At 32.4% G+C, this 26832-nt stretch overlaps 1 protein-coding gene across 9 annotated transcripts in view; it reads right to left on the minus strand.

Annotated features, from left to right (window-relative positions):
- Positions 1-979: 979 nt before the first annotated feature.
- Positions 980-26832, minus strand: part of EndoA (SH3 domain containing GRB2 like, endophilin-A) — a 37703-nt gene continuing 11850 nt past the window's right edge. For 2 of the 9 annotated variants that reach the window (XM_011060275.2, XM_011060274.2), the window contains exons 2-13: positions 23479-23568; positions 14910-14978; positions 13942-14158; positions 13405-13538; positions 13240-13306; positions 11452-11523; positions 10854-10954; positions 10677-10780; positions 9697-9818; positions 8800-8892; positions 7710-7828; positions 980-7178 (exon numbers count right to left, since the gene is read on the minus strand). In XM_011060275.2, coding sequence (XP_011058577.1) covers positions 7059-7178; positions 7710-7828; positions 8800-8892; positions 9697-9818; positions 10677-10780; positions 10854-10954; positions 11452-11523; positions 13240-13306; positions 13405-13538; positions 13942-14158; positions 14910-14978; positions 23479-23523 — 1263 coding nt within the window. In that variant the 5' untranslated portion in view covers positions 23524-23568 and the 3' untranslated portion in view covers positions 980-7058. Of the gene's footprint in view, positions 7179-7709; positions 7829-8799; positions 8893-9265; positions 9819-10676; positions 10781-10853; positions 10955-11451; positions 11524-13239; positions 13307-13404; positions 13539-13941; positions 14159-14909; positions 14979-23478; positions 23569-26832 lie in introns of those variants that run through there. The other 7 variants (XM_011060276.2, XM_011060277.2, XM_011060279.2 and 4 more) reach the window with 7 other exon arrangements.

The following is a 26832-nucleotide window of genomic DNA, read 5'->3' on the forward strand; positions in this document are numbered from 1 at the left end:
TTATGGATACGGTGTACCCATACCCTGCTGTACGTATCCCCCGGTAAATCATGTCACAGGGTTGGTTAACTCTGCAAATGATCTGAGGCGTTGCGCGCCTTGTCGGCCACTCAATCTTTTTTTTTTTTTCTCTTATCCAAATTCCTTTTTTGCTCATAATTTCTACATAAAAACTAAAATATGTTTTAAAAAAAGAGAGAAGAAAAAAGAAATTTGTTAAAATGTATAATATACGTAGAATTATTGAGTACAATTAAAAAATTAACAAATCTCACTATAGTTCAGTAATCCAATTAATCCTATTTTAATAATTAAAATATTATCTTATAAATGTAAGAGAACGGAACTCAAGATTTAATTTTAATTCATAAAAACTAAAATATGTTTAAAAAAAAGAGAGAAGAAAAAAGAAATTTGTTAAAATGTATAATATACGTAGAATTATTGAGTACAATTAAAAAATTAACAAATCTCACTATAGTTCAGTAATCCAATTAATCCTATTTTAATAATTAAAATATTATCTTATAAATGTAAGAGAACGGAACTCAAGATTTAATTTTAATTCATAAAAACTAAAATATGTTTTAAAAAAAGAGAGAAGAAAAAAGAAATTTGTTAAAATGTATAATATACGTAGAATTATTGAGTACAATTAAAAAATTAACAACTCTCACTATAGTTCAGTAATCCAATTAATCCTATTTTAATAATTAAAATATTATCTTATAAATGTAAGAGAACGGAACTCAAGATTAATTGAATCATTTAAATTTCTGTTGAATTGTAATCAAAATTATGAATAATTATTATTAAAATAATTACATTATTTGAAGTAATCATTGCAAATAACTGAATTAAGTATCTAATGAATAGAAGGAATATAGGAGATAATTTAATAACATTAATACATAATTAATGTAATTGTATAAAGACAAGTACGGAAACAAAATATTTGAAGTGCAGAATAAAATCCACGTTGTGACATAGAGCACACTTTATTTCTCAATTAGTATTATAATAATCATTTAGCATTGACCGAAATCGAATATATATATATCGTATATTTCTCTTTAATCGAGTTCAATATAATCGTAGTAGATTAAATTTATTACCAATACAAGTGTAATTAATCGTAATGTATTGTCTGAAAGTATCACTGTGTTGCATCCACTGGTCGCCCCCTTCGCACTTCGTCAAAATGGGGATCAAACGGGAAACGGCTCGGGGCGGGGGTGCGTCCGGGGAGGGCAGGATATTGTCGAGGGCACCGATTTTTTTTTTTTTTTTTTAATAACGCGCGCAACGCATCTCGTGTCTCCCATCAATCCCGGATTTTCTGGCGCTTACAAAATATAAGTGGGCCCAGAACAGTCAAGAAACACGAGATTCGTACCGATTTCACACGCATACATACAGGAAGTCGGAGAAACATTTACGTTGAAAGGAGAATGCGAGGAAGGGAAAGAAGGAAAGATAAAGAGCAAGAAGGAAATTTTGAGAGGAAAAGTGGATAAGAAAGGGGAAACATCAGAAGCTTTCTCCGCGTGACCAAGGATGCTCAGTGATTTCTTTTTGCAGGGATCGATAGATCCGGCGCGTCTACTCGATCCCCAAATAGATTAAAATTACAATTAGAACGCGGAAAGCTCGTCACGCTCGCCCGAGAAGCACGCGTTTATATAAAAAAAAAATCTTTATATATATATATATATGAAAAAAAGTATCTATTTGTTTTTATCTTCCTTTAAATACAATTAAACATATGTTCGAATACAATTAATAAAATGCAGTAAATCGCATAAAGTTAAATTAAAATAATTATCTATTACTTCCAAGATACATAAGTGGAGGTTCTATCTAGAATTATTATATTAAAATAACATTTTTTTTTTATTTTATAAAATATCGCTAAAGATGTCTCAAATATTTTAAAGTCTCATAAAATCTTGATAAAAGTTGACTTAGTAGGCTATATTAAAGATTCACTGTTTAATATGGGGCGATTGAAATACTCTGTCGAAATTATGAATATCTTCAGATCATGAAGAGCTTCAAATATTAAAAAATAAAAATGTTTAGTAATAAAAACACGTGTTCCTCGTGCGAAGACATGCGAACTTGTCGCTGAACAATATTCAACATTTAACAATAGCCAACATTTATAGAATAAGATACCAATTTTAGTATTTATCGTTAAGTTCATTCTCTCTCGCGATCGCGCCAATCTCGTTGCCTTTCTCAAGTTTCTTCTTATTCCCGTTCTTTTTTATCTGCCATGCCAAATTGCGCGAACCGGTCCACGAACAATCGAACACAAAAACGCGGACCGACGCGATATATATAAATTAACATAGTATATCACGCAGCAATATAAATTTCTTTCCACACAAGTAATAATAGCATATGTATGTATATTTCTCTCTTCTTCCCCCATGCAGTGTTTCTCAAATTTATTTCTTCCCTCTTCCGATCGGAGAATTCTCGATCAGGAACGGATATGGGCAGCGATAATATTTATGCTCGGATCCTACTAATCAAGCAATCCCCATAACTTAATTTTTAAATATTCGTTCCTAAATATTTGTTTTTTAAATACATAACATCACAAAAATACTGCTACTCTCAACATTCTACTTTACACGTTTGTGCAAAACTAATTCTTCAATTAAGACGCTGTTTTAAGAGATTTAATTCAAATTAAAATTTTTTAATATATATCTATCATTTTTCTTATTAAAACATTATCTCATCATTTACTAAAATTTATTAAAATTACATTAAATAATTAAAATTAATTAAATTACATTAACCTATTAAAACTTAGGTTTTCGAAGATCACTAATATATGTCTATACATTTTGATAGCGATAGAAGGTTTGCCTAGAATAAGAATACTTTAATGATTTCTTTCCTCAATTTCCGTTGCTCACTAGGGGACCTAGAAATGATTAGTTTCGAATCCTAAATAATCATCATCCGCTCCTAATTTTCTACTCGAAATAATCAGCGTTTTATTGCTATCATTCTAATTGACAAAGCTTCACCAGTCTTCCACTATATATATAGACAAAAAGCGTGATCCCATTACGAACAAGCTGTGAGGGGTCGAAGTCGCTTCTTTCAATCTTCGGTTACTCGCATCGAAAATTAATAAATAATTTTTTAATCTTCTTTTTTTATTAATTTTTGTATATAATGTAAAATTTATTAAAAATTAAATGTTATTATTATCTATTGTATCTACAAGGTAACAATTAAATTAAATTTTTTATTTCAACTATCGTTGTCTATGTTAACGTTATTATGTATTATTAACAATTATGCAATTATTAATTCAGCTCAGATAATTAATTTGTGCAGATAATTTCATACTATACTATATTCGTCCGTACCTAATTTAGATTTAATTTCTCGAAAATTGTTAAGATACCAAAAAGTAATTTCACCACAGTAACGCACAAAATATACTATGCGAATAACCGAAAGTGAAAATCCGATGTTCATGTCCGTTTGAATTTTTCACTTCACGTCGGACGAGACTGGAACGAAAGTGATCGGAAACATTGACATGGTGCGTCTTTACACATAAGCAATAAATTTCTGGTATTTTTGGATTCCACCTTTCATATCCGTTAATTAGAAAAAGTAGTTATTAGTCCAATTCAAAACAATTCGTCCTTCACTTTCGCTCCATTTTTTATCACCCCTCCCACCGTTCTCACGTAAATCTTCATGGTTTGAGAAACACTGATCCAACGATGGCCCCCACCGGCTAAACACCGTGATGTTAAACTCTTAATATTGCACAACATCGATAACACCTCGAGTTCCGAAAAGGATTTCGTTTTTATCTCACAGCGATTATAGGATCGGTGAAATTTGCATGCGGCCTTTTTTTTCCACGTTTCATGACTTGTCTTCCGTTTACTACTTGTCACCTGTCTGAAGTAAGGACTTAACCGGCGACGGTGACAGCAGCAAGTGATAACATCGGTGGTATGTTAATCGGTATAGCGATCATAAACTTTAGTTAATATTAATCATGAACGTACGTGCCTTCGTTATCGGCATATCGCTCTGCGGGACAAAGAACATTCTCCGATTTGACTGTATTTTTACTACAGCTATGTGACTTTAATATTTGTATATCATAGGTATTCTAATTTCCAACGGAATATAAGAGATTATCACTATATTAAGCCATCTGTCTTTACATCGCGCTACACTACGTACGAAAATTCTATAACTTTCTTAAAAATTCTTTAGCTCTATGCACTATCTAGAGAATCTTATGTTACCGCTCAGAAAATAATTTGATGAACGGCACAAATTAACTTGGAAAAGTTGAAAGCTATGAAATCAGATTATATTCTATGTGTCTTTTGTATATCTGTCTTATCCTATTAACAGCACACTCAATTCGGAAAATGTCCCGAGTCGAAATCGATTTAATAGAATCCCGTTCTGAATTCAATGTATATGTAATCAAGAACATTTTTGCCATTGCGGCGATTACAATGATATAATAATGACAATAAAATATATGGACAATGATAATGAATATATAACGCGGTCAGGTTTCGCCGTCGCCTTTATCGACAATATGTATACGTGTAAGTAATATACTCTAGTGTCATTACATTATGCTTAGCAGATATCTCGCTCGAAGATTTATCTAAAATCCACGTGGCAACAAATAACCAAGTTCCTTAATTACTTTCATTGTTCTGGCGGTTGAACCCTCATACAAAGTCAAAAAGAGGAGAAAGGAAACCTGATTTCTGGATGCTGCGAAAGAATAAAATCGTTGCCGGACGTTCGCGTAAGATATTTATGTTACTTAATGTATAAACATTCTGGATTAATCAGGAAGTCTGTTGTTACTCCTCATTCTCATTTTACTCTTGCGCTACTACATCGAAAATTAATAATTAATAACTATTGGTCTCTGGCCGTTTTCCAAACGTATCCAAAGCATACAAACAATATTTACATTCTGCATAATCAATAAACGAATTATGTAAAAGATATCGTAAAGGCTATCGGAAAAGTTTCGGATGTACTCAAAATTCGATTTTTAAAAATTTAAAAATTATAAATAACAATTAAAAATTATATTATTTTCCACCATTTATTACTATCCACATAGTTTTAAAACAGCATTGATCTCTGGCATAGAAATAATCTCCCCCCCCCCCCCGAAAACCGCCACAGTTAAATTCAATAACTCTATCAAGTATCTTTTTGCGTGAACTAAAAATAAATCTGAAGTACAGTAGTATAGTCACGCCAAAAGGTAATTGTGACTAAACAACGTTCTCAACAAAACCGATTTTCTATTATAAGTTTCGTTTCAGCATCAATATCGACCCGAAGGGTGTTTCTGACAACGGAATTAGATCGTCACTGTCAAACGCAATCAATGCCAGCAATATTTATAATAATCACAGATAATGACTTCGTGGAAGAGATTTGCCGCCATTTCGAGGTTCGCTTAAAGTAAATCCTAACTTCTAGCTAGTGTCGTCTAGCAATTAATATAAAAAAAGAAGAAAAACGAAGAGAACGAAGAATGAATGATAAGCAGCCGAAAGAACGGTCAGTCGACTGAGGAATGGAAACACGAATTGCAATAACATTATTATTATATGAGTACATTACACGAGTAACGAGTTTGTTGCGCCGCGCGGACCAACGCCAAAACACGTGCCGCGATTGAATGATCAAACTCTCGCAAGGAAAGCCGTGCGCTTAATCAACATGATAAATGAGAGTCATAAAGAAACTTACGCGATTTCGTAGCCGAGAATCCTTTGCGAAAGGAGAATGAGCGAATAGAAGTAAGATTGCTCCAGCCGAATTAAAATTCGCTCTTAACAATTAAATACGTAACAATTAAAAATGCAACGGTCAAAGAAGAATCTTAAGATTATTTAATAATGTCTTTTGTATTGGAAGCTAATGACTTCTTTACTAAATTGAACTAACATTTTACTGAATTATTTAATGCTGATTAATAATTCCAACTGTTCTCGCTTTAATACTATTAATTATATTAATGATATTAATATTAATAATACAAATTGATACCAATATTAATAATATAATATTAAGAGAAGAGATTTAATCAGAATTAACACTAATCTCAACAATGAATGCTACAGTTAAAAGCTTCCACTTACCTTAACGACGAATTCAATCGACTGGAGTAAACTCATCCCGTCTAAAATCCACAAGCGATACGTAATATTCAAGCGACGTATAGCTTGCAACAGAGCAAACGAGTGCCGAGTTATCGGTTCGTTATCGGAACGACACGACACTTTCGGTGGCAAAATTAATTAAATGCCAGAGGGAACTATCGGAAAATTCGCGCTCCGCCATAAATCGATTCACGCTAGGCTCGATTTTCTTCCTTTGTGCACTCGAACTGTATTGAAAATATCCCGAAAGCATCTCGACGAGACGGAAGATAAAATGTAGAAAAGTAGAGATGAGGAGAGAGCCGCCCTTGACAGTGAACTGCTATCGTAGGTACTTTGATGTCTGTATATGCGTGCGTGCGTGCGTGCGGCCTGCGTGCGTGTGTGTGTGTGTGTGTGTGTGTGTATGTGCGTATTAATATGGGTATTTACGTGTGTTTTGTATCTGTATATGTATAATACGTCTATATGCATCTATGCACGTACTTCCTGGGTATGCATTTGTGTATATGTGTGTATATCTGCGCGCGCGAAGGTCCTTACGTCGATAAAATACACTATAACATTATATATGTACATTAACATGCGTAACAGAGGTCTATTCTTGGGTCTGCGGGGAGGGGGAAAGGGATCTCTGTGTGTAGAGGGCGGGGAGAAAAGTCTAGAGAAACTCGGGATCGTGTCTTGGACGTAAGCTGGAAATCGCAACGTAAGTGACAATAGATAGATAAAGATAGGTCGTCGAAAGGTCGTCTAGGTTTTAGGCTAGCTGGAGAGCAGAGTAATCCTGTAATGGTAGACGCTAGTGAACGAATACGCTGGGTCTTTGGCTTCGAGTTGCGCGGCGTCCTCTTAGGGTAATGGCACTACGACCTGCACGTAGGTCACAGGGAAGTAACCGGTGCGACCGTCCAGACTGCCCTCAAACCAATTCTCGTCGATCTTCTGGGTCAAGGTGATCGTGTCGTTTTCCTGCAAAGAAGATGAAATCGATGAATCGTTCGTGTCTGGATTAATTTTCACTTTTACAAATATGAAAATAATTAATTCTTATATATACTTTGACATGTTAAAAAAATATTTAAATAAGATTATGTATTCATAGAAAAGGATAAAAAATTATTTAATCAAGTGCTTCCAGTTTTTTTTTAAAAAAAGAAATGTACAGGATACAAATGACCCATTATATGTATTAAGAATTAAGAAAGATAGAAAAAAATTATAAAGGTTCTGTATAATTAAAGAGATTACAAACTTTATTGTAAGATATTACAATAAACAAAACATGGAATCGAGTTCATAATATACAAGATCCGGATCTTATATATTATGAATTTCACTCTTCATTTAAAATCAATCTAAAAAAAAGATTTTAAAAAATAATAGGGCATCCTTATATAACGTATTTTTCTGTAGAATATAATATATTTTTTATATAACATTCTCTATACATATTTTAAACTATATTGCTTAAATTCTTGGCGAATAATATCGTAAATTTACCTTAAATCCAAGTTCCCCAGGATTCTCGGGCTCGAAGTCGTACAGAGCTGTGCAGCACGGCGTTCTCTGTGTCATCGGCGTTCTCGCTGGTGATTTGCTCGGCGAGGGCAAGGGTGAAGCTGAAAATAGTCGGCACGAGTGTGCTAAACTACTAAAAACTTCGCTAATATGACGTAAAAAAACACGTCATAGTGTGACTGCAGGTCGCATCGCATATACGTTCACAAACTACACATTTAACAATCTGCCTTGGTAGTCGTGAACCATCTTGCGCGGAAAAATCGTGTCGCACAAAGCAGCGGTGTGTAATGTCGATTTCTTTCTAAATGCGAAAGTAAAATAACATCGCCGAAAATATTCGAGAATAAAAGTAAGCTTCTGAAATTAATATGTTTACTTGTCGATGGGAGCTGTGTGAGCTAACTAAAATTTTTACAGCAAGAAGGACAGTTATCTCAATTTCGGTAAAATATTATTGGTAAATCTAAAAACATTATAAAAAAACATGATTTTCACATGATGAAAAAATTTATTCTAGACTGAAAAAAATTATCCAGTTAAAATATGAGAAAGATTACGTTCTCATTTAAAAAAAATTGCTGCAACTTTTGGACTAAAATGTAAATCCAAATATATTATATCTGCTTTTAATTTACAATTAGTAAGATTTATAAAAATCACTATATTCCTTCTTACTCTACTAATTTGAATTTCATTCAATTTTACTTAAAATATATTCAATACAACCCTCTTCTACAGCATAGAGTGGCAAAACATTATCTAAATAAACGTGCATGGCGATCAGTCATCAGCGTCATTATACGAGAAAGCGATAGAGAATCCCATCGAAAGAAAAATGATAGAGAATTGCGCAGGATCAGTCGCACCAACAGCTTCGATTACTAATAATGATGTAAGATTCGATATCCGTTTCTGAATCATTACTAGATAGAGTGAGAAACTTTAGATAATTATCCTTATTGGCATCCTTATTGGCGCAACAGTTGGTGCAACCGCCATCGAACGATTCAAAAAGGAATTCATTTGTTTGCTGGACAGAGAGACGAGGAAACCCCCATGCAAAGTTTACCATTAGTAGATTGTGGCGGGTTTCCGGCCGGAAATAGCTCGAGCTGCGAGCGCTTCCCGTCCGCATGAATCGGAGAGCCGGCCCGACTTGCCCCTACATTGTGTCAGAAGGACAGACAGGTATGCCACATTATACACACAGCACAATCGGAAGAAAAATAGGATGTAATAGTGTGGCGAGAATGAGCGTGTGTATCGTGTGCACGTATTTTGCGCGTAATCACAAAGATTGATCCTTAAGGGATTATCCTTAAGGGAACATCCGATACACGTAATTGATAGATAGATAAAACAATGAACGTCCGCTTAGCAGATCCGAAGATTATCTTACGAGAACTAATCGAACATCGTTCCATTAACTCTTCTCAAGTAAACTTGATTTAAATTGTAATTCTTAAATCCGTGTTTTATTTTTCCCAATCTCATTTACTCGTTCATTTTAAAATGTATCGATAAATGTAAACAAATTTATGTTTTCTTTTTTTTTAATTGCAGCTCGCATCAAGTCAACAGTTCAATTAAAGTTTCCATCTCAGTTCAAATATTTAATTTATAAAAGATAATGGAAAAACAATATTTTATTTATATTGTAAAGGAATTTATTTCAGGAGATTAAAATTCAGTGACTCGTTCTGTTCAGTTTTGACAAGTGCGAAGTTTGTACACGTGCGCAAAAAAAACACAGAATATTAGACACATCTCGCCAAATATTTTACCGGAAGGCGTTCCATACAGAGAGAGACAGGAGAATGCAATATATATTAGTCAATGTAGAACGTAAATACCCCCCTGGCATGACAGAAAGAGAATAAGGAAAAAAAACAAGAAACAGTTAAACAGCCAGACCACCCGAGTGTCGTCGCGTAGTGTAGTGGAGTATTTGTGAAATGTGTTTTACCGTGAAGAGAGAAGTTCCCACCGTTCATATGGTCCGATGTCGGCAATCCACTATCCACGTGCAGATCCGCCAGTGTCTTCGGCACAAATTCCATCTTTGGTCTGTGTACGGCCTCTTCTTTCCTAAAGAGCAAAACATTTATCCGTAGACATTGTCATATCCGAGAAAATGTTACAGTCATTCAACATGTCACACAGACGCAAAAACGAATATCTTTAGCTTCTCTTATGTAAAAGATTTATTTATTAAATAAAGGTAAATAGAACTTAGAGAAAATAATATATTACAAATTGTGGAATAATATGAGAATCAGCGTGATGCGCAAGTTTATGTTTAATAAAATATATTTGAAGTTATATCACTTAATAAATCGTTCGTACATTTTGGCTCAACTTGGAGTCATTTTTAGCAAAGAAAAAATATGTGATCCTACATTAAGAAAACTGAAATGAAGTCACTCTTAGAGTTCCAAAATTAAAAGTTATATTATTTGGCACACAACTTTTTAGTTCTAAAAATCTAAAATAACTCCAAAATAATTCAAAAATCTAAAATAACTCCATTTCATAGTTCGATTGGTACGTATATAGCGTGAGGCTATATATTTTTTCTTCGCTGAAAATGATTCTAAGTTGAGCCGAAATATATGAATAATTTATTAGTAATAATAATTTCAAATATATTAAAATATTTTATTGAACATAAACTTGCGCACATCATACTGCGCTGACTCTTATTTTTCAGCTCTTTCACAATTTTTAGTATATTTATTTATCTAGTTATAAAAAGAAAGATAATAGCTGCATTTTATAAAGCAAATATTATAATTTATAGCGATATTCATAAGACAAAATAAAATAAATATAGATATATATTATTTTTAAAAATATAAGTATATTTTTAATACAAATTTTTTTTTTAAATTATGAAAATGGATTTCGTATTGATTTTTCTAACAACTTGGATACAATCAGACATACTTTTCCAAGAGTGTTTCCGTCAATCCCTTGAGGACTTCAGTGCATTGTTGATGATATTCAAGAAGAGCCTCGCTGAAAGTTGCCAATTGTGCTACTTGTTCGACCTGCAAAAGAACGTCATAAGAATCTCGACATGTGCGCATCACACAACATTTCAGACTAATGACGACAACTCACGTCGTTCGCCAGCAAATTGAACATGCCCATCTGTGCCAAATGGAGACTCTCCTCGAACTTCTCTTCAGCTTGACGAATCTCGTCGTCTGAAACGTGAGAACCTGTTCGCAAACGGTTGCCCCGCCAACGAAATTAAAAAGGTTGCACTACTGGGTTGCTTCATTTCCTAAATCTAAACACTTATAGTATAACGAATACAAAAAAGCGCAATTCGTTTTACGAGCGCGCAAGTGTATTTTGACGTCACAAAGAAGCGTGTTTAAATGTCGTGATTTTAATAAAATTATCTTTTCTAATTTGTAAAACTAGCAACAACGCATAAAGCGGCATAATAGTTTAAATTTTAGCATATTTAAAGACATCTAATAAAAATATATTTAATCTAATTAGGAAGTTTTTAGAGGATATTTAAAAATATATCTTTCAAGAATATTTGTGTGAAAAGTCCAAAAATATTTCAATTTTCGATTTTACGCAAGTTTAGGATAGTTTTTAAATTTTTTTTGGAAATTTTTCAGGAAATTTATGAACAATGAGAGTACAATATGTAATAAATTTTCAAAATTATAAGTTCCTAGGCACACAATGGAAGTCATACCAGTATATGGCGACGAGATGCCCAATCGCGCAGGACTTCCAAAATGCGGACTGACGGATCTTTTTCCAGTCGCTAATAATTAAGTGATTGCCCAATGAAAAACAGACAGAGCACACTGATTATCAGCAAAAGGCGAAAAGTAAATTCATTCGGGGCAAATAATACAAAAGAATTGCGACGGAAAACGTACGAACAAGTTCGAAAAGCATAAAAGTGAGATGTATAAAACTCACAAAAATTATTATCGAATGTAAAATTCTGTCATATAATAAAAAATATTAATACTAATTTATTTCGAGTTATACATATTTCATATTTTCTTATTAAAATATTTATTAAATCGAATTATCTATTAATTATTCTCAAATTAAAAATTCAAAGCAATTTGCGAATATTACGCTCAAGTTCTTTAAATTTTAACAGAAACTTAGATCTAACGGTTATTATTGTATTATATGTTATTCTTATCAAATATATTATATAATTAATATAGTAAATTAATATAGTATTTTAGTTATTTATTAATAGTTTAAAAATATTGCACATATTTATGTAAACGGTACACAAAGAACTCCCTTGTCAAAATACTGTATATCATTTTTTTTTGTATCTTTAATAATGGCTGTAATGCAGTAAGCGAGCTAATCATAACAGAGAAAAATAATTCTTTTGTATAAAACGCACATTAAAGAAAAGTCTTCTTCTCACGCCCTACTTTCGAGTCCACATTATAGCACTGATTCGTGATTCTATTCGATCGTGCTCATGCAACGCAGCATGCGAGTAAAAGATCTTCTTTCTATTACAAAAAAATTGTATTTGCATCTACTCATGCAACGGTTTTATTGTGATAATCCTATTCTGAGGGAGTGAATCATGTACGAAACATAATTCTATTTTCTCACACACATGCTGACAATAGAAAATAAAGCTGTTTTCGCAAAGAGCTTAAAAATAGACGTGTTATTACGTTGAAAAAGTATTATAAGTAAACAATCAAAATAGAAATTGTTTAAAAATTTTGAAAGCGTAAAACCAATATAGTCGATGTAGTCGCCAAAGTGGATCGTTTTTCAGCATAATAATAAACAATACTGAAATTAAAAGTGAGAATAACAAAATATCAGACACAAGATTAAAATTACACAGTACAAGATATAAAAAGATATTTAATATAACTCACAAAGATGAGAAAAAAACTCCAAAAACTTCTAAACTTTTATTTTTATGCATATTTTTTTTAAGTACATAGTTCCTAGAAAAAAGAATTACAAATATAAAAAGCATCGTTGCTCAAAAGTAACATTTTTCTGCGACTGCTGGCTTTTTATTACATAAAGTGACGCATCATTTTCTCTGAGTTTTCCAAAAATGATGATTTTGTAAGTACAAGTTTTTCTCCATCGAAAGAAAATAATTTCCGTCTCGATCACAGCACTTTTATCTCTTTAGCAGTGACAATTTTTGCAATTGAGACCTTTCGCTATTAGAGCCCGATAATGTCGCCTTTCGCGTTTTCTTTTATGACACCGCCGTTTCACGAAAATCATGCGGTTCTAACTTCGCTCCCCGCGTCGGAAACGCAATCGCCCAGTCTCATTACTAGCGTTATAGCTCTATCGAGGTTTTTATTTCAACTCTTCGAACCACGGGCATCGCGATGTCGATGTGTTCGTGCAAGGACACTCGCGACGACGGTTCGCTCGCGCGCAGCTGAATAAATCAATAGGAGTACGGAAACGCGAGAGGACGAGAAGCAAGGGCAACATGCGAGGAACCTCAACATACCTTTTGCTTGGCGTCTTCGCTTGCAATCGAAGTCCAGTCTACGGCCTTGCAGTTTCTTCCGATGGTGCTGAAATCAACAAATCAGAGGAGATCGAACGCGTAAAGATTGTGAAGAAACAGCGCCCAGTCGAGCGCGACTATACACAACTTTTCCAATAATCGTACCATCACTTCTTTGAGATCTTTGATCTGCAGATGGTGCAACGGTTCGAGGAAGTTTTGCTTGATGTTATCGTCCAGAGAATACTTCACGTCTGCCATCTGCTTCATAGCTTCGCCCATTTCAATGAGAGCCTGGGCTGCAAGGATTGATAAAAATGGGTAGAAAATAAGGTGAGATAATACGACCTATCGATCCTCGATATTTCTCGTTTTTTTTTAATAGTAAGAATAAACTTCGACACAAAAACACCTAACTCATGTAAAGCAATTTTTCTCAATTATCTGAAACAATTACCCGATCATATCTTATCTCTTAACAAAAATTGTTGCGTAAAAGAGAATAATTTCATGAAAAAGGAAATAAAATCTCTGAATAATATATGAAATAAAATTTCAATTTTAATACGAATAAAAAATAATGATAATCATCGCAAAAATCATTTTAAAGCACAATTCCTATTTCGAAGAATATTTAAGACAAAGAAGGGAGGATCGAATTTCTCAAGAACAACGCAATCGTCGGATTTAAATTGCATGTACCAAAAATGCTGTCTTCGCCCATTTTCTTGCCATAAGTGAGCATGCAATCGCCAAGTACACCTTCCGGCTGAGGATAAGTGGACGCCTTTGCCTGACCGCTGAGCTTGCTGATACCTTTGACTGCAGCCATCTTCGCTCTTGCTGTCGGGTTTGGTTGAAGGAACTCCTTCGTCTTCATCTGTAGCTCCTCCACAAGTTCATACGTGACGTCTGTTTTCTATAGATACATGATGTATTTATGTGAACTCTTCGTCTCTTGTCAATTTATTTCGAACGTGAAGAATTTCTTTATAAAGCTTTGGAATTTTATTCACGATATTATATACTCATCGATATTTCTATAAGTGAACATATAAAATAATAAAATAAAATAAATAATAAAATAAAATAAAATTTGTTTAAAAAGTTATTTTCAAAATAATGTCTCTGTGAGATTTAATAATAAATTTTTAGCACATAAATTTCAAAAATATTAATTTATTTTGAAAGATATGTGTTATACATTCTATCTTATATCTAAACTACTATTTTTAAAATCAGTTTTTCAATAATATAAGAATGTACACAAAGAATAGTAACCAAAGAATTAAAAGCAATTGCAAAGAAGGAATTTGCAAACACAGTTCTTGATAAAAAAATTGTATCACGTTATCTACGTTATATCAAAGTTAAAGCGAAGTATTCAAGAAAGAAGCCAACGGTAAGAAGTTTTTTCAGAACTTCGTTTTATAACACAGTCAATCTCGCAACTTCTGGCTTCAAATAAGAGCGTCATAAAAGTACTTTTAAAAAGATTGATAAGATCCTCAGGAATCAAAAAAAAACTGGGGAAAATCTTTGAAATTCAGTAATAATATCAGTAGATAGAACACGCTAGTCATCTCTTTCCTGACGTCCTCACAAAGGTATCGTGCGAAAATGTGAAAGACGTTCCTTTCACTTGAGACGTACGAAAATACACCACTCACCCTCTCCATATCCACGAAATCAACGTCGAGCTTCGTTCCCTCCGCTCCACCCATCTTCTCTGTCATGTACTGCAAGAAAAATCCGTTATCCTTAGCCTAAAATCTACATCTGAATAAATAACGCTTTACCAATAATAATATTATTCATAATTTTATTCTTAATAGAATTACCTAATAGGATGCGAAAAAAATAATACATATTTGTCAAAATCTGAATCGGTTTAATTTGGCAAAAGTTTCTCGAGCTCCTTTATTCAAGTATTTAAGTAAATACGAAAGTTTTTGATATTTTCTTGATAAGAAGAGTGTCTCTTAATTATAATAAATAATTTATGTATGATAAATAATAACAGATTGAAAATTTAATTGTTTATTGCCTGAATTGCTCCAGTCATAAAAGTAAACATTGTATTGTCAATAAAAAATAGAAGCTTTGTCTAAATATATTGAAACTTTGGAAAAAAAATATAAATCGAAAATAAATGCATAAATATATATAGAGTTTAAAAATGGAAAATTCAATAAATTAAGAATAAAAAAATGCAAAAATGTTAAAAACGTCAGATTTTAAAAATGAAGAGAATCAGAAGATTGATATGTATTTCATGTTTAACAGCCTTCACTTTAAGATCTCGGGCGAACATATTTAACGCTACCCCACGAACGAGATCGTTCCAGAAAATGTTTCTTTGAACTACATATAAACCGCATTGCGAATACGATATATTTTCGCGAATATTTATATAAATATATTGCACGAAGTCAGCTAATCGCTCGTAAATCGGGATTGTTTTGAAAAGCGACAAGAGATTTTCTCCGACAAACGAGATATTTCCGAGAGATTTCCAAAAACGAAGTCAGAATCTTCAGGTGAAAAGTATCGCGGAAAATATATATAAAGAGAGGCATTTTCTCTGTTAGCAGAACAAATGTCACCAAAAGAAACAATTGTTTCTTGGACCAATAAAAAATATCCGCAACAATATCTGTCGATTTGCCACAATATAGTGCCTGTCTTTGCCAATGGTGGAAAAAGGATACACATCCTGCCAAAGCTCACGAAAATAGGTCAAATATCTTGGCATGCGAGAACTCACAAGCACTGTAATTTCTGCTAAATAAATTTCAAGTTTTCGCTTCGAGATTACTCCGAAACTTCGATGGGTTTATCATTTGTATTACATTGGATTAACTAGTGAGGCGTGTGGTGAAATTATATATTATCGGATTTAAAACAAGAATATTACAAACCTTGCGAAAATCTTCCGAATATTTTACCAATAAATAAATTTTAATATCTAATTTTAATATTTAATATAAATAAAATTTAAACAATTATCATTATCGAAATTTGTCAATCATCGTAAAATTAAATTTTTCATGCGAAACTTCAATTTTGTATTATCTAAAAGATTATAATAAATTATAATAAATTATAATAAATTATAATAAATTATCTAAAAAATATAATATCTCATAATAAATTGTATACGATGTACAACAAAGTTTACTAAAATAAAATAATTCGATGCAATGCAAAATTTAAAGTTAAATTGCATAGACAAGATCAACATTAATTGACATTAGATTAATTATCTCCTTCTTTCCTCTTCTTGCTTCCCTCTTTCTCTACTTTTTTCTCTACTGCTTTTTCTACTTTAAAATTTCTGTAACACAAACAATGAAAGAAAGTTACAATGAAGTTAGATCTACATCTAGATATTCTCTTCTAAACCCTTTAAAAGTCCTTCTAAGTGTATTTTACGCATTTAACTCGATTTCGTCCGTATAAATTCAAGTATTTACCCGGATATCGGAAGCAGAATTGTCGATAATCGCAAGAATATCCAAATTGCAGCGTCATATTATATTTAAAAAAATCGACTTCTTTACATATATAAATAAATATAATGCGATTCATTTTTTTCTGTACAATTAATTATATGTGAAAAGAGAGTGAAGGACACGGAATAATATCGTACATTTAATAGCGCTAAGCAGCGAGCTTTGCAAGAGGGATTATTCGCAGCAGAAGGAGGGAGAAAAGAGGGATGAAGAGAGAAAGAGAGAGAGACCCTGACCCATTTAATAATGACCTATTTCCAGAGATGCACACAGAGATGTAATCGTCACTCGTACGCAGCAAATGCCATCCTGAAGTAAATTTGACCTACATCACGTCACTTGCAATGTCGCACGCTTTAGACCTACGAGTGTTTCGTCTCCGGCGATTTAAATTGCGTCTGTAATATTGTATATTATGATGGATGTCTCCATAAACGGAATAAGATCACCCTGACGTACAAATACGGAAATCATATAGAATAGAAAAATATCTTGTGACAAAAAAAAATTTTTAATTCAAATTTTTTTAGAAAAAAAAATTGTCCCCCTAAATTTGTATTGTAAAACAAATATATCGCAATAATAACACAGAAATGTCAAAATTGTTTTATCACACTTGTTAGAATTTAATTATATGTTTTGTATCTCTGTTAAAGTAAAATTTATAATAGCCCATAATTATATAATATTAATATTATAAAATAATGTAAATATATATATATATAATAAATATAGAATGATCCACATGGTAGTCATCTAACTTTCATATTCATTTAAAAAAAAAAGAGATAATACTCGAAGACAATTATTTTCCATACTTTTTTTGAAAATCGACTCTATTTGACACCAGTTTCCTAATAACTTCCACAATAATAATAACAAATAATATAAAAATAAAATTGGAAAAGCATTATCGATGAGATTGAAACTCTGAAGGAGCGATATTTATATCCGATTCATAACTTTTGCAATGAACGGAACGTAAAACTCGATTGATTTTGAGTAAGATCTAAATTTTAACGCCACAGGTTCAGCCATGTATATCGCAAAACTCTTGACATACATTTGGCGTGGACTTGCATCGTTCTTTCGCCTTTAAAGTAAGAGATCCATGATATAGATTCGATAAGTGTCTCGATCTAAACAAAAATTAATTGCTTCACTCAACGGGCACATTTATGCTCGTACGAGACCTTTAGAGACTCGAATTAAAGCGACAACTAGATTAACCGGTATACGGCCATCGAATTTCACAGACGTGTTCGTTTGGACGACATTGAGTCGAGATTAGAGTTGTACATTCACGAACTGTATATCCGAGGTAAAAAAAAAAGAACACGAGTTAAAGAATCTGACCATTAAAAAGAAGCAACAAGATATATTCCAGTATTTACTATTTATTCGAATTTTATTTGTATTAAACGCTAACATTTAATATTTAATTTTTACTTGCGTTAAATGCAATACTAAACAGAACTTATGTAGCGATATTATTCAAACTCGTTATTTTTATACAACATTGATTAAAAGATATTGTTCATGAAATCAATTGACGTAATATCAATTATTAATTATAAACTTTTTATATATCATATTCTATTTGTTATTTTATAATTTACAATTTCTATACTTTATTACAATACGTATATATTTATTCACGATGATAATAGTTGTTATTTCAATTACAAATAATATTATCTATGAAGGCATTTTTACATTCAGTTTATAAATTAATCTCTCTCTTTCCCTATCTTTTTTTAATTTTAGTTCTCTAATTTGATAAATACTTTATTAAATACTTTATTAAAGCTAAATTATTTACTTATTAAAAGTTATTGTGTTGTCATCAAAGTGAAATTAATACGTTGCTAGCTTTTTATTAAACTATACATATTAAACTATTACATAATCATCAATCAGCCGAACACGTGTAACTCTTATTACCGAGGACGATGTATAACCTTTAAATATCTCGTTTGTGCACATACAGGTTCGAATTGAATTTCAGGCAAGCACGAGGAAAAGCGATGCACATAATATCTCGAAAGCTTGGATGGTCGATCGGCTCGTAACATCATCGGCGAGTTCACGACATCGGGAAAGCATCGTGTCGTAAAAATATCCGTTCGCCATCGTCCTAACATCGATAACGGCGAACAGAACATCCGCGATGTTGCGGGTTCTATATAGCGGTGGCATAATACGGCAACATCACAACGGCGACGGTGCACTTAGAGCCCCACACCGGCCACGTACATATAGGTATCGAGGTAAATGCAATTAGGACACAGAAAGTGAAGTAAGCACACGTATGCGTGCGTGCGTGCGTGCGTACGTGCGTGCGATTCCGGGTTTTCTGCGCGGCGAGATAGACATGCCAATTTTTACCGCGACGCAATACGGTGAATATATATACGTTATTTACGTGCGCACTAACGCTGAACTATCACTTTATATGCGAAAATAGATGTAGTTATGTACAAGGATAATCGGAAACGCTTTTAATAAATCGTAGGAAGCCAATCAGCGTTCACAAATAAAATGCTGCAGTATTTATAACGAATTATAAATATTTAAATATAATTGCAAATAAAAAAATATATAAATATTTCGAATTTATTTATGTTTTCTTCCTACGTCTTTCTCCCTCTTTCTTTTTTAATTTCGATAAATACATTTATTAAAGTTGAATTATTTAACGTTACGTTGTATCAAAACAAAATTAATATGTTAATTAATACATTAATTATTAAATGAAAAATCAAGTTAATTTTTTAAAAAATTTCTAGATTAACACATGCTTGCTTTAAACTATAAATACAATGAAATAAAATTAAAGAGATATATAATCTAACGCAAAATGATAAAAAATTTAATAGCGTAAAATTTTTATCAAAGGAAAAAATTTTAATTACTACCTTATGTTTTAAAATATAATATGAAATTTCTTATAACGCGTTGCTGTAAAAATACTTCGAATGAACTCGCACTGGAACACCGATCGATGCTTTTCGTTTAATATAAATATTCGAAGGTTGTGTGCATAATTAGGAACGCAAAGGTCAAAAGCTGCGGTCATCATCGTGCATCACCGAAGATTTCGATGGCTATGCATCCCCGAGAACTTATCCAGCCACGATCGATAGTTTAAATTCGCTCATTATATAATAGTTACGAGCATCCGTGCGCAATAATTCGCATTGTTTCGCACTCTTCGCTCGACCAAACCCTCGTCGCTCGCATCTTACCGCCTCAACGACATGGATTTTCATTTGGCATTTGCGATGGACTTTGCAGTGCGGTAATTAAGGCCAAGATAACATCCCGCCAACGCATGTCGTGCTAGCAAGACACCCCTTGGGAAACTGTATTAAAACTTGCGAGTTTTTCTTAGCTCAACTCTCTCTCTCTCTCTCTCTTTCAACAAAAACATAACGCTTAATTCTCTTTAAGAGATCTATAACAATGTTCTCTCGATCAAATCAATCAAATTTATAAAATATAAATGTAATACCAAATAACTATATAATAGAAAATTATACAGAAGTCGATCTCTCAAGCATAAAGACAATATCTAAAATTAAGCTACAGTGAGACACAAAGGATAAATATAATAAAATAACTTTTTTAATTTAATTTTTCTTAATTAAAAAAAAAATAATATAGAAATAATATAAAAATGAAAGCAAGTATAAAACAGAATAGATAATAAAATAATAACTGATTTAATTCTTTGGTGGATTATATTTCCCTGAAGTACAACATTAATTGCAAAAACGGTAATTATTATAAGAATCGATAACTTTCATCGATATTTCCCCTCGGAATAAAATGATGCGTTTGCATAATCACGAATAGTACTTTACCGTGTACCTACGAGCAGCGCATGGGAATAATTGCAGTAATTTTCATTATTGCGCGTCGACAATATGTACACGACAGAAATGCTATATAAGGATGGAGAATTTCGCACGACACGTAAGCGCGTACATCGCGTCCCGTTTAAGCACACAGCCTAGCATCATCAACGTTAAGAATTTCATAATCAAGTTTTCCACGGTATTTAGAGCATAATTTACGCATGACGCATGTTCAATGAGATTTCCGACATTTCCATCGTATTATGGATTTTCACAGTGAAAAACAAATAACTACGAAATTAACTGAAAGATACAAACGCAAAGACCATGCGGGTCTTTTATTTATAATAAGCACGTTGTGTAATTAACGTGATATAATTTTGAGATAAAAGATTTGTATACATTACTATTCATAGAAACTATTATTTATATAAGTTATTTTTGTATAATTATTATTTACATAAATTATTGTTATTTATAGAAAATAATATTAATTTTCATTCATTTGAAAAATGTACGCTTAGTAACAGTGTTATATACTATTTTTTTACACTCATGTTTATTCAAGTAAAAACAAGTGGGACATCGATATTTGTGCATATGTCCATAATACATACATAATTTACTATTACGTTATATCTTTAGACTAATATCTAAAACTTTGTAAATGCCTTCCTGCTTGGATGAAATTCTTTATACTCTTAATACTCATAATTTGAACAATCACTCAATCAAATACTACGATCTCATTTCATTAACGTAAACGACCATTATTGATTTGACAAGTATGTTTCTTTCAATTAACAATTAACCGTCAATTCGCCACAGTCTCGCTGCGAATAAACTTTAGCATTGAGAGCAACCATGCTTCTCTGCTCGTCATTTCAAGATTAAACATGACAGCGTGATAATGCTGCGGCTGCAGTTGATACGAAAATTCTCCGCATATAGCATGCTGGACCAAATGATAACTCGCATCAACCGATTGTCAAGAGCTTAATTCTTTCAAAAATGTTCTACTAAATGAATCTCAGTAAATCCTTCAAAACACATTAAATGCGGAGATCCGATCACGTTCAAAGTGAAAAAAAAGTGTATTCACCTGTTAATGTAAAATATGTGTATTTCTACATAGAAAAATCAATTTTGAAGTATCTAAAAATTTAGCTAGATACATATTTGAAAATAATTATGTTTGAATCAAAATAATTATGTAGAACTCAAACTGGAATGTTAAAATTTTTTGCAGCATTATCGCGATCAAACGTTCATAATTATTTTGATAATTTAAAATTATTTTCGAATCTGTATCTAGCTAAATTTTTCTATATTTCAGCAAAGCTGTTCTTTTCGTGTATTGCATAATTCTCTGAGATTCTCTCTCTCTCTCTCTCTCTCTCTCTCTCTCTCTCTCTCTCTCTCTCTCTCGTGTTTTATTTTACGCATACCAAGCTCTTAGATTTCAATCCTCGAATTCTGAAAGTTTCATGGATCGCGCAAGATTCTCCAATAATAAAATTCCCATACGTACGTCGAACATTCTCGAGGAATGCCAAAAATTTCAACATAAAGATAATTCAAGCAAAGACATAATAACATTTTGATGCAAAGATAAAATATTTACGTAGTAACAATTAATCTGCGTTTCAAATCTCAAGTTTCGGAACGCATCCGGCATGTTTACTTACTTACCCGATTGTATTAACTGTTACGGAGTACATCGTGGTGATACTGGCTGAGTTATGCGAACATGAGTTTCCCGACGACATGTAATTGCATTAAAACACCTCGTGTAACGCAGGGACGAATCGCGCTGGTAATTATAAAAGTTCGCGACATCTAAGTAGCAATACATCGCCGGTAATTGGCGTAATGTAGCCTGATATACGAGCGTCATCGTAATGTAGTCTGATATACGAACGATTAAACTTTCAACAGTGCTCCACATAATGAATACGTCATATCGGCGGATCGTGCGCGCTACACCAAATCGTTAACGCGATACTCCCTTTAACGCTCTTTGTAAGTACTAATCGATAGCGTAATAAACGCGTAAAGCGTCTCGTCATCTAACCAAATGAGAACAGCTAATTAGAATAATCAGAGCTCCAGATACAATTTCGCGATGGATGAATCGAATTTCAAATGCGCAAAGTCTAGTATACTACAAATATAGACATCCATTAAAATACTGAAAAAAAAACTAAATTTTAATAAATATTCGTTTGAATAGTTCTAAATAAATATTTACTAAATGTAAATACATATTTATCTGATACATTAATTTGATTAAACTATCATTTTTTTATTAAGCAAATATTCGTTTGAATAGAACTAAGTAAACATTTACTTACAGTAAATAAATATAAATATAAACATTCATTTACTGTAAGTAAATATTTACTTAGTTCTATTCAAATGAATATTTACTCAATAAAAAAATGATTGTTTAATCAAATTAATGTATCAAATAAATATGTATTTACATTTAGTAAATGAATATTTATCATACTGTAAATAAATGTTTACTTAATTCTATTCAAAGAAGTATGTATTATATATAAGATTTAATAAATTTTTTCCAATGAAGAAATTGACGAATTCTTCGATAAATAGAAGAAATATGTGAGATGATTCTTTAGACAATAATTCCTTCTGTCAGCACTGCGTATTGATTTATTATTATTCAATATCAGAAAAAAAAATTCAATACGTCAAAAGTTATTTCGAGTGCTTTGCTTTCAAAGCTTAACTTTCCTTCGTAGACTAGTTATTCTACGGAAAAGATATTATTGATCCCATACAGCAAGAAGATCCATTGTCAAGTTACCGAGGAATAAGACGTTTTCATGACAAACGCTTACCTGATTCGCTTTGTTGATTTGCTTCTTGAGCCCGGCGAACGCCATGATGCTGTCGTGTCGTTGCCTGGATCAAACGTAAATCGTCCCGACCTGTAACAAAACGGAAACGAGACTGTCAGACAGGTTGCACGTGTGAATTCAACGAGAAAGAGAAACTCATATAGAAAAGAAGGATCGAAAAAGAGAGAAAAAGAGCGAACGTTGGAAAAATAGGACGAAAGTTTTGAATTTATGGTCGCTGGCTCCTCGCCAAGGCGAACGGGATGATTTTGAATATCTATCGATCGATCGTATGTCGTATTTTCCAGCATCATGACTCGTCGCTGATATAACTCGATTGTATCTCGTGTATGGTTCAGCCATACAGGTGTCGGGCGGAGGCAATGCCGATGGCCGCGAGTAAATAAGTCTTGTGGATCTCGTGGTGATCTCACACGCGTGAAATCTTAAGTCGTAACGTGCTGCCGACCTGACCTCTTAACAGGCTCTAATGAGAGTAAATAATGTGTGCTCTTATTAACGACGGACGACCTGCATCGATAGATTCTTCACGGGTGACTTCCAAGGCTTTTGGTACACGAAAAGAATGATTTTACTGAAGTATTTAAAAATTTCGCTGTATATAACTACAGATCTGAAAATAATTTTGTTGAACTGTCACAATAATTAAAACGCTTAAACATGATGAGCAAAAAATTTTGACATTCTAGCGTCAAAATTTGAGCGTCTTACATAATTATTTTGATGGTTCAATAAAATTTTATTTTCAGATCTGTAATTATTTTCAGTTAAATTTTTAGATACTTCCATCAAAACACTATTTTTTCTGTGTATGACGGGGAATAAAATAATGTCATCAAATTCAATGTACATAACTAAAAAATTTTATAACTTCCTAATGAAAACAAACGATCTATAACTGTTCAACAAAAAAACAACTTTTTCTCGAACTCGTTATTTTTATGATTTTGAATGCCGATTACGAATTCGTTTTTCAAATTGCGCCATCACGTCACAATTTTGGGAAATTTGGAATTAAATTTACAAAAAGAGTTATTTTCATAAATACGATATATCTGACATGCTGGAGTTTTATTGCAATCAAAATTAACCTTTAATTAGGTTAATTTAATCGTGAAGTCGCCGTGACCCCAAGTCATTTTATTTCACGGCGTTAGTATTTTCGCGCGACTAACTAAAGGTTAAGTATGTGTTTACTATGTTATTAGAACTTTCAATTTTCAAAGGATTTTTTTGTATCAACTATGGTTAATAATATTTGTAGTTAAATATGGAATCTTATATTGCGGAAAAGTTGTAAATTAGATTGACAATTTATCAAATAGGTTTCAGTTATATTTACTTAAAGAGTTTTTTCTAAAGTTTTTTAAGTTATTAAATTAATATTATTCCAATATCAAAATTGATGAATTTAAAACGATAGATTCAATGCAATGGATAGTAAAACTTGAAAAATAACCGAATTGTTGCAAAAATTTATGTTTAGAGACCTCCCATGATTTTTAATTTGTTAATTCTGACATCGGATTCATATTCGATGGTCTAAAAAAATTCTTAAGTTTAAATAAACACAATTAGAAGTTATTTAGTAAATCGTTTAGTAAATCGTTAATGATCTAATTTATATAACTCTTTCGCAATTTCTCGTATTTAACCATAAATATCTTATTGATCATAATAGCCAACACTAAAAATTTCTTTTGAAGGCTAAAAGTCTTATACAATATATTTAATTTTGATTGCAATAAAATTTTTGCAATATGTCACATATCGTAGTTACAATGTGACAAAATATGTGAAAATAATCCTTTTTATAATTTTAAGTGCAAATTTCTCAAAATTATAACGTGATGAAGCAATTTGGAAAACGGATTTGTATTCAGCATTCAAGAAATTACAGGAAATGACTAGTCTCGTGTTTTTTTTATCCAACAGTATAATTTATTTAAATCCATTGACTGTAAGTTATAGAATTATTTTATCATTTTATATAACCTGATCAATGAACGTATATCTGTAGTGGGAATCTTGTTAGAGCAAGTACAGCGTACTTATTAATGTAACTGCGTACATCGATTTTTCAGAAAAATACACGTACAGAAATGTCGCAATATAAATAAAGTGTACGCATTTTTAAAATTTATAAATAATAAATCTGGGATGATTTAACAATAACGAGTTATTGCGTCCTCTTAATAAAAGCAATATTGCAAGTCGATAAATTCATGTATATGGAGATGTCTAGTACAATACAGAAATTTTATTCGCAAAATCTAACGAATAAATCTATTAAAGGAAATTTGCTTGATTAATAATACGTGACACGTTGATGGCTCTTTTGTGCGAATTCTACATATCGAAATAGACATTTAATATGGAAAAGTTGTAGCAACGAAATATCTATAAATTTAGGTTTCAATAAAAGCAAATTGTTCATCAAGAAATTCCTCGCGCAACATTTCTCGTACTGACCTAAAAATTCAGTCCAACAAAATCTTATATAAATGTGATATGTTTAAATGCTAAATCTGTAACAATTAAACGCGAATGACATGTACCGCAAATAATAGACAAATTTCCAACAACATGATTCTTTTATAAAAAGTCTGAATAAATCCTAGAGTGTGAATTTCGCAAGGAAGTATACCTATCGAGCTAAAGAAGCTCTACAAGCAGGCGCAAAGAGTCTATAATTGACCCGAGTAGTCGGCGATTCCGATGAGCAAAGGTCGTCGGAACCTTATACGATTAATTAACCTCACGAAACTAGCCGAAGGCAAACTAAGTCGAAACTCTTTACATACACATTGCACTCGTAGTAAAAAATCACCGGCCGATAACTCTTTCTGAGTAATTCTTGTCAATAGCAGAATCGAGGTTTCCATTAATGTACCACCGACGGATTCTCTGAAGTGAATAAACGCTCTATTAATGAGAAGAGCCGCCGTTTGTACGGCGAACTTTTAGAATGGCACGCATTGACCGCAATATATCGTTAAAACTCTCTTAATAAGTGTATTAATAAATGCAATTTTTTTATTAATAAACAAGCATAGGGAGATTAAATTCATAATAATCGATGAGAGTTTTATTAAAGACACGAAGGTTCGATTGATCAGACCGGTATTACAACCGAAAGACTCTCGAGATAGATCGGTGAAGAGAAGGATACAAGATTTGGTAAGTGGGCGACTGGACGAGAAGATGGAGGATTATACTGACACAGTCCGATAACAATGGTTAATATCCCGATTTTCTTACGACACAATAATTTGATTATCAATGTGCTGACTGCACCATTAAGTATTAAGTGCCGTATTTGCACTCTTAAGT

Source organism: Acromyrmex echinatior, chromosome 11 (genome assembly GCF_024713525.1).
Source record: "Acromyrmex echinatior isolate Ae372 chromosome 11, ASM2471352v2, whole genome shotgun sequence".
In the NCBI taxonomy this organism is placed as follows: domain Eukaryota; kingdom Metazoa; phylum Arthropoda; class Insecta; order Hymenoptera; family Formicidae; genus Acromyrmex; species Acromyrmex echinatior.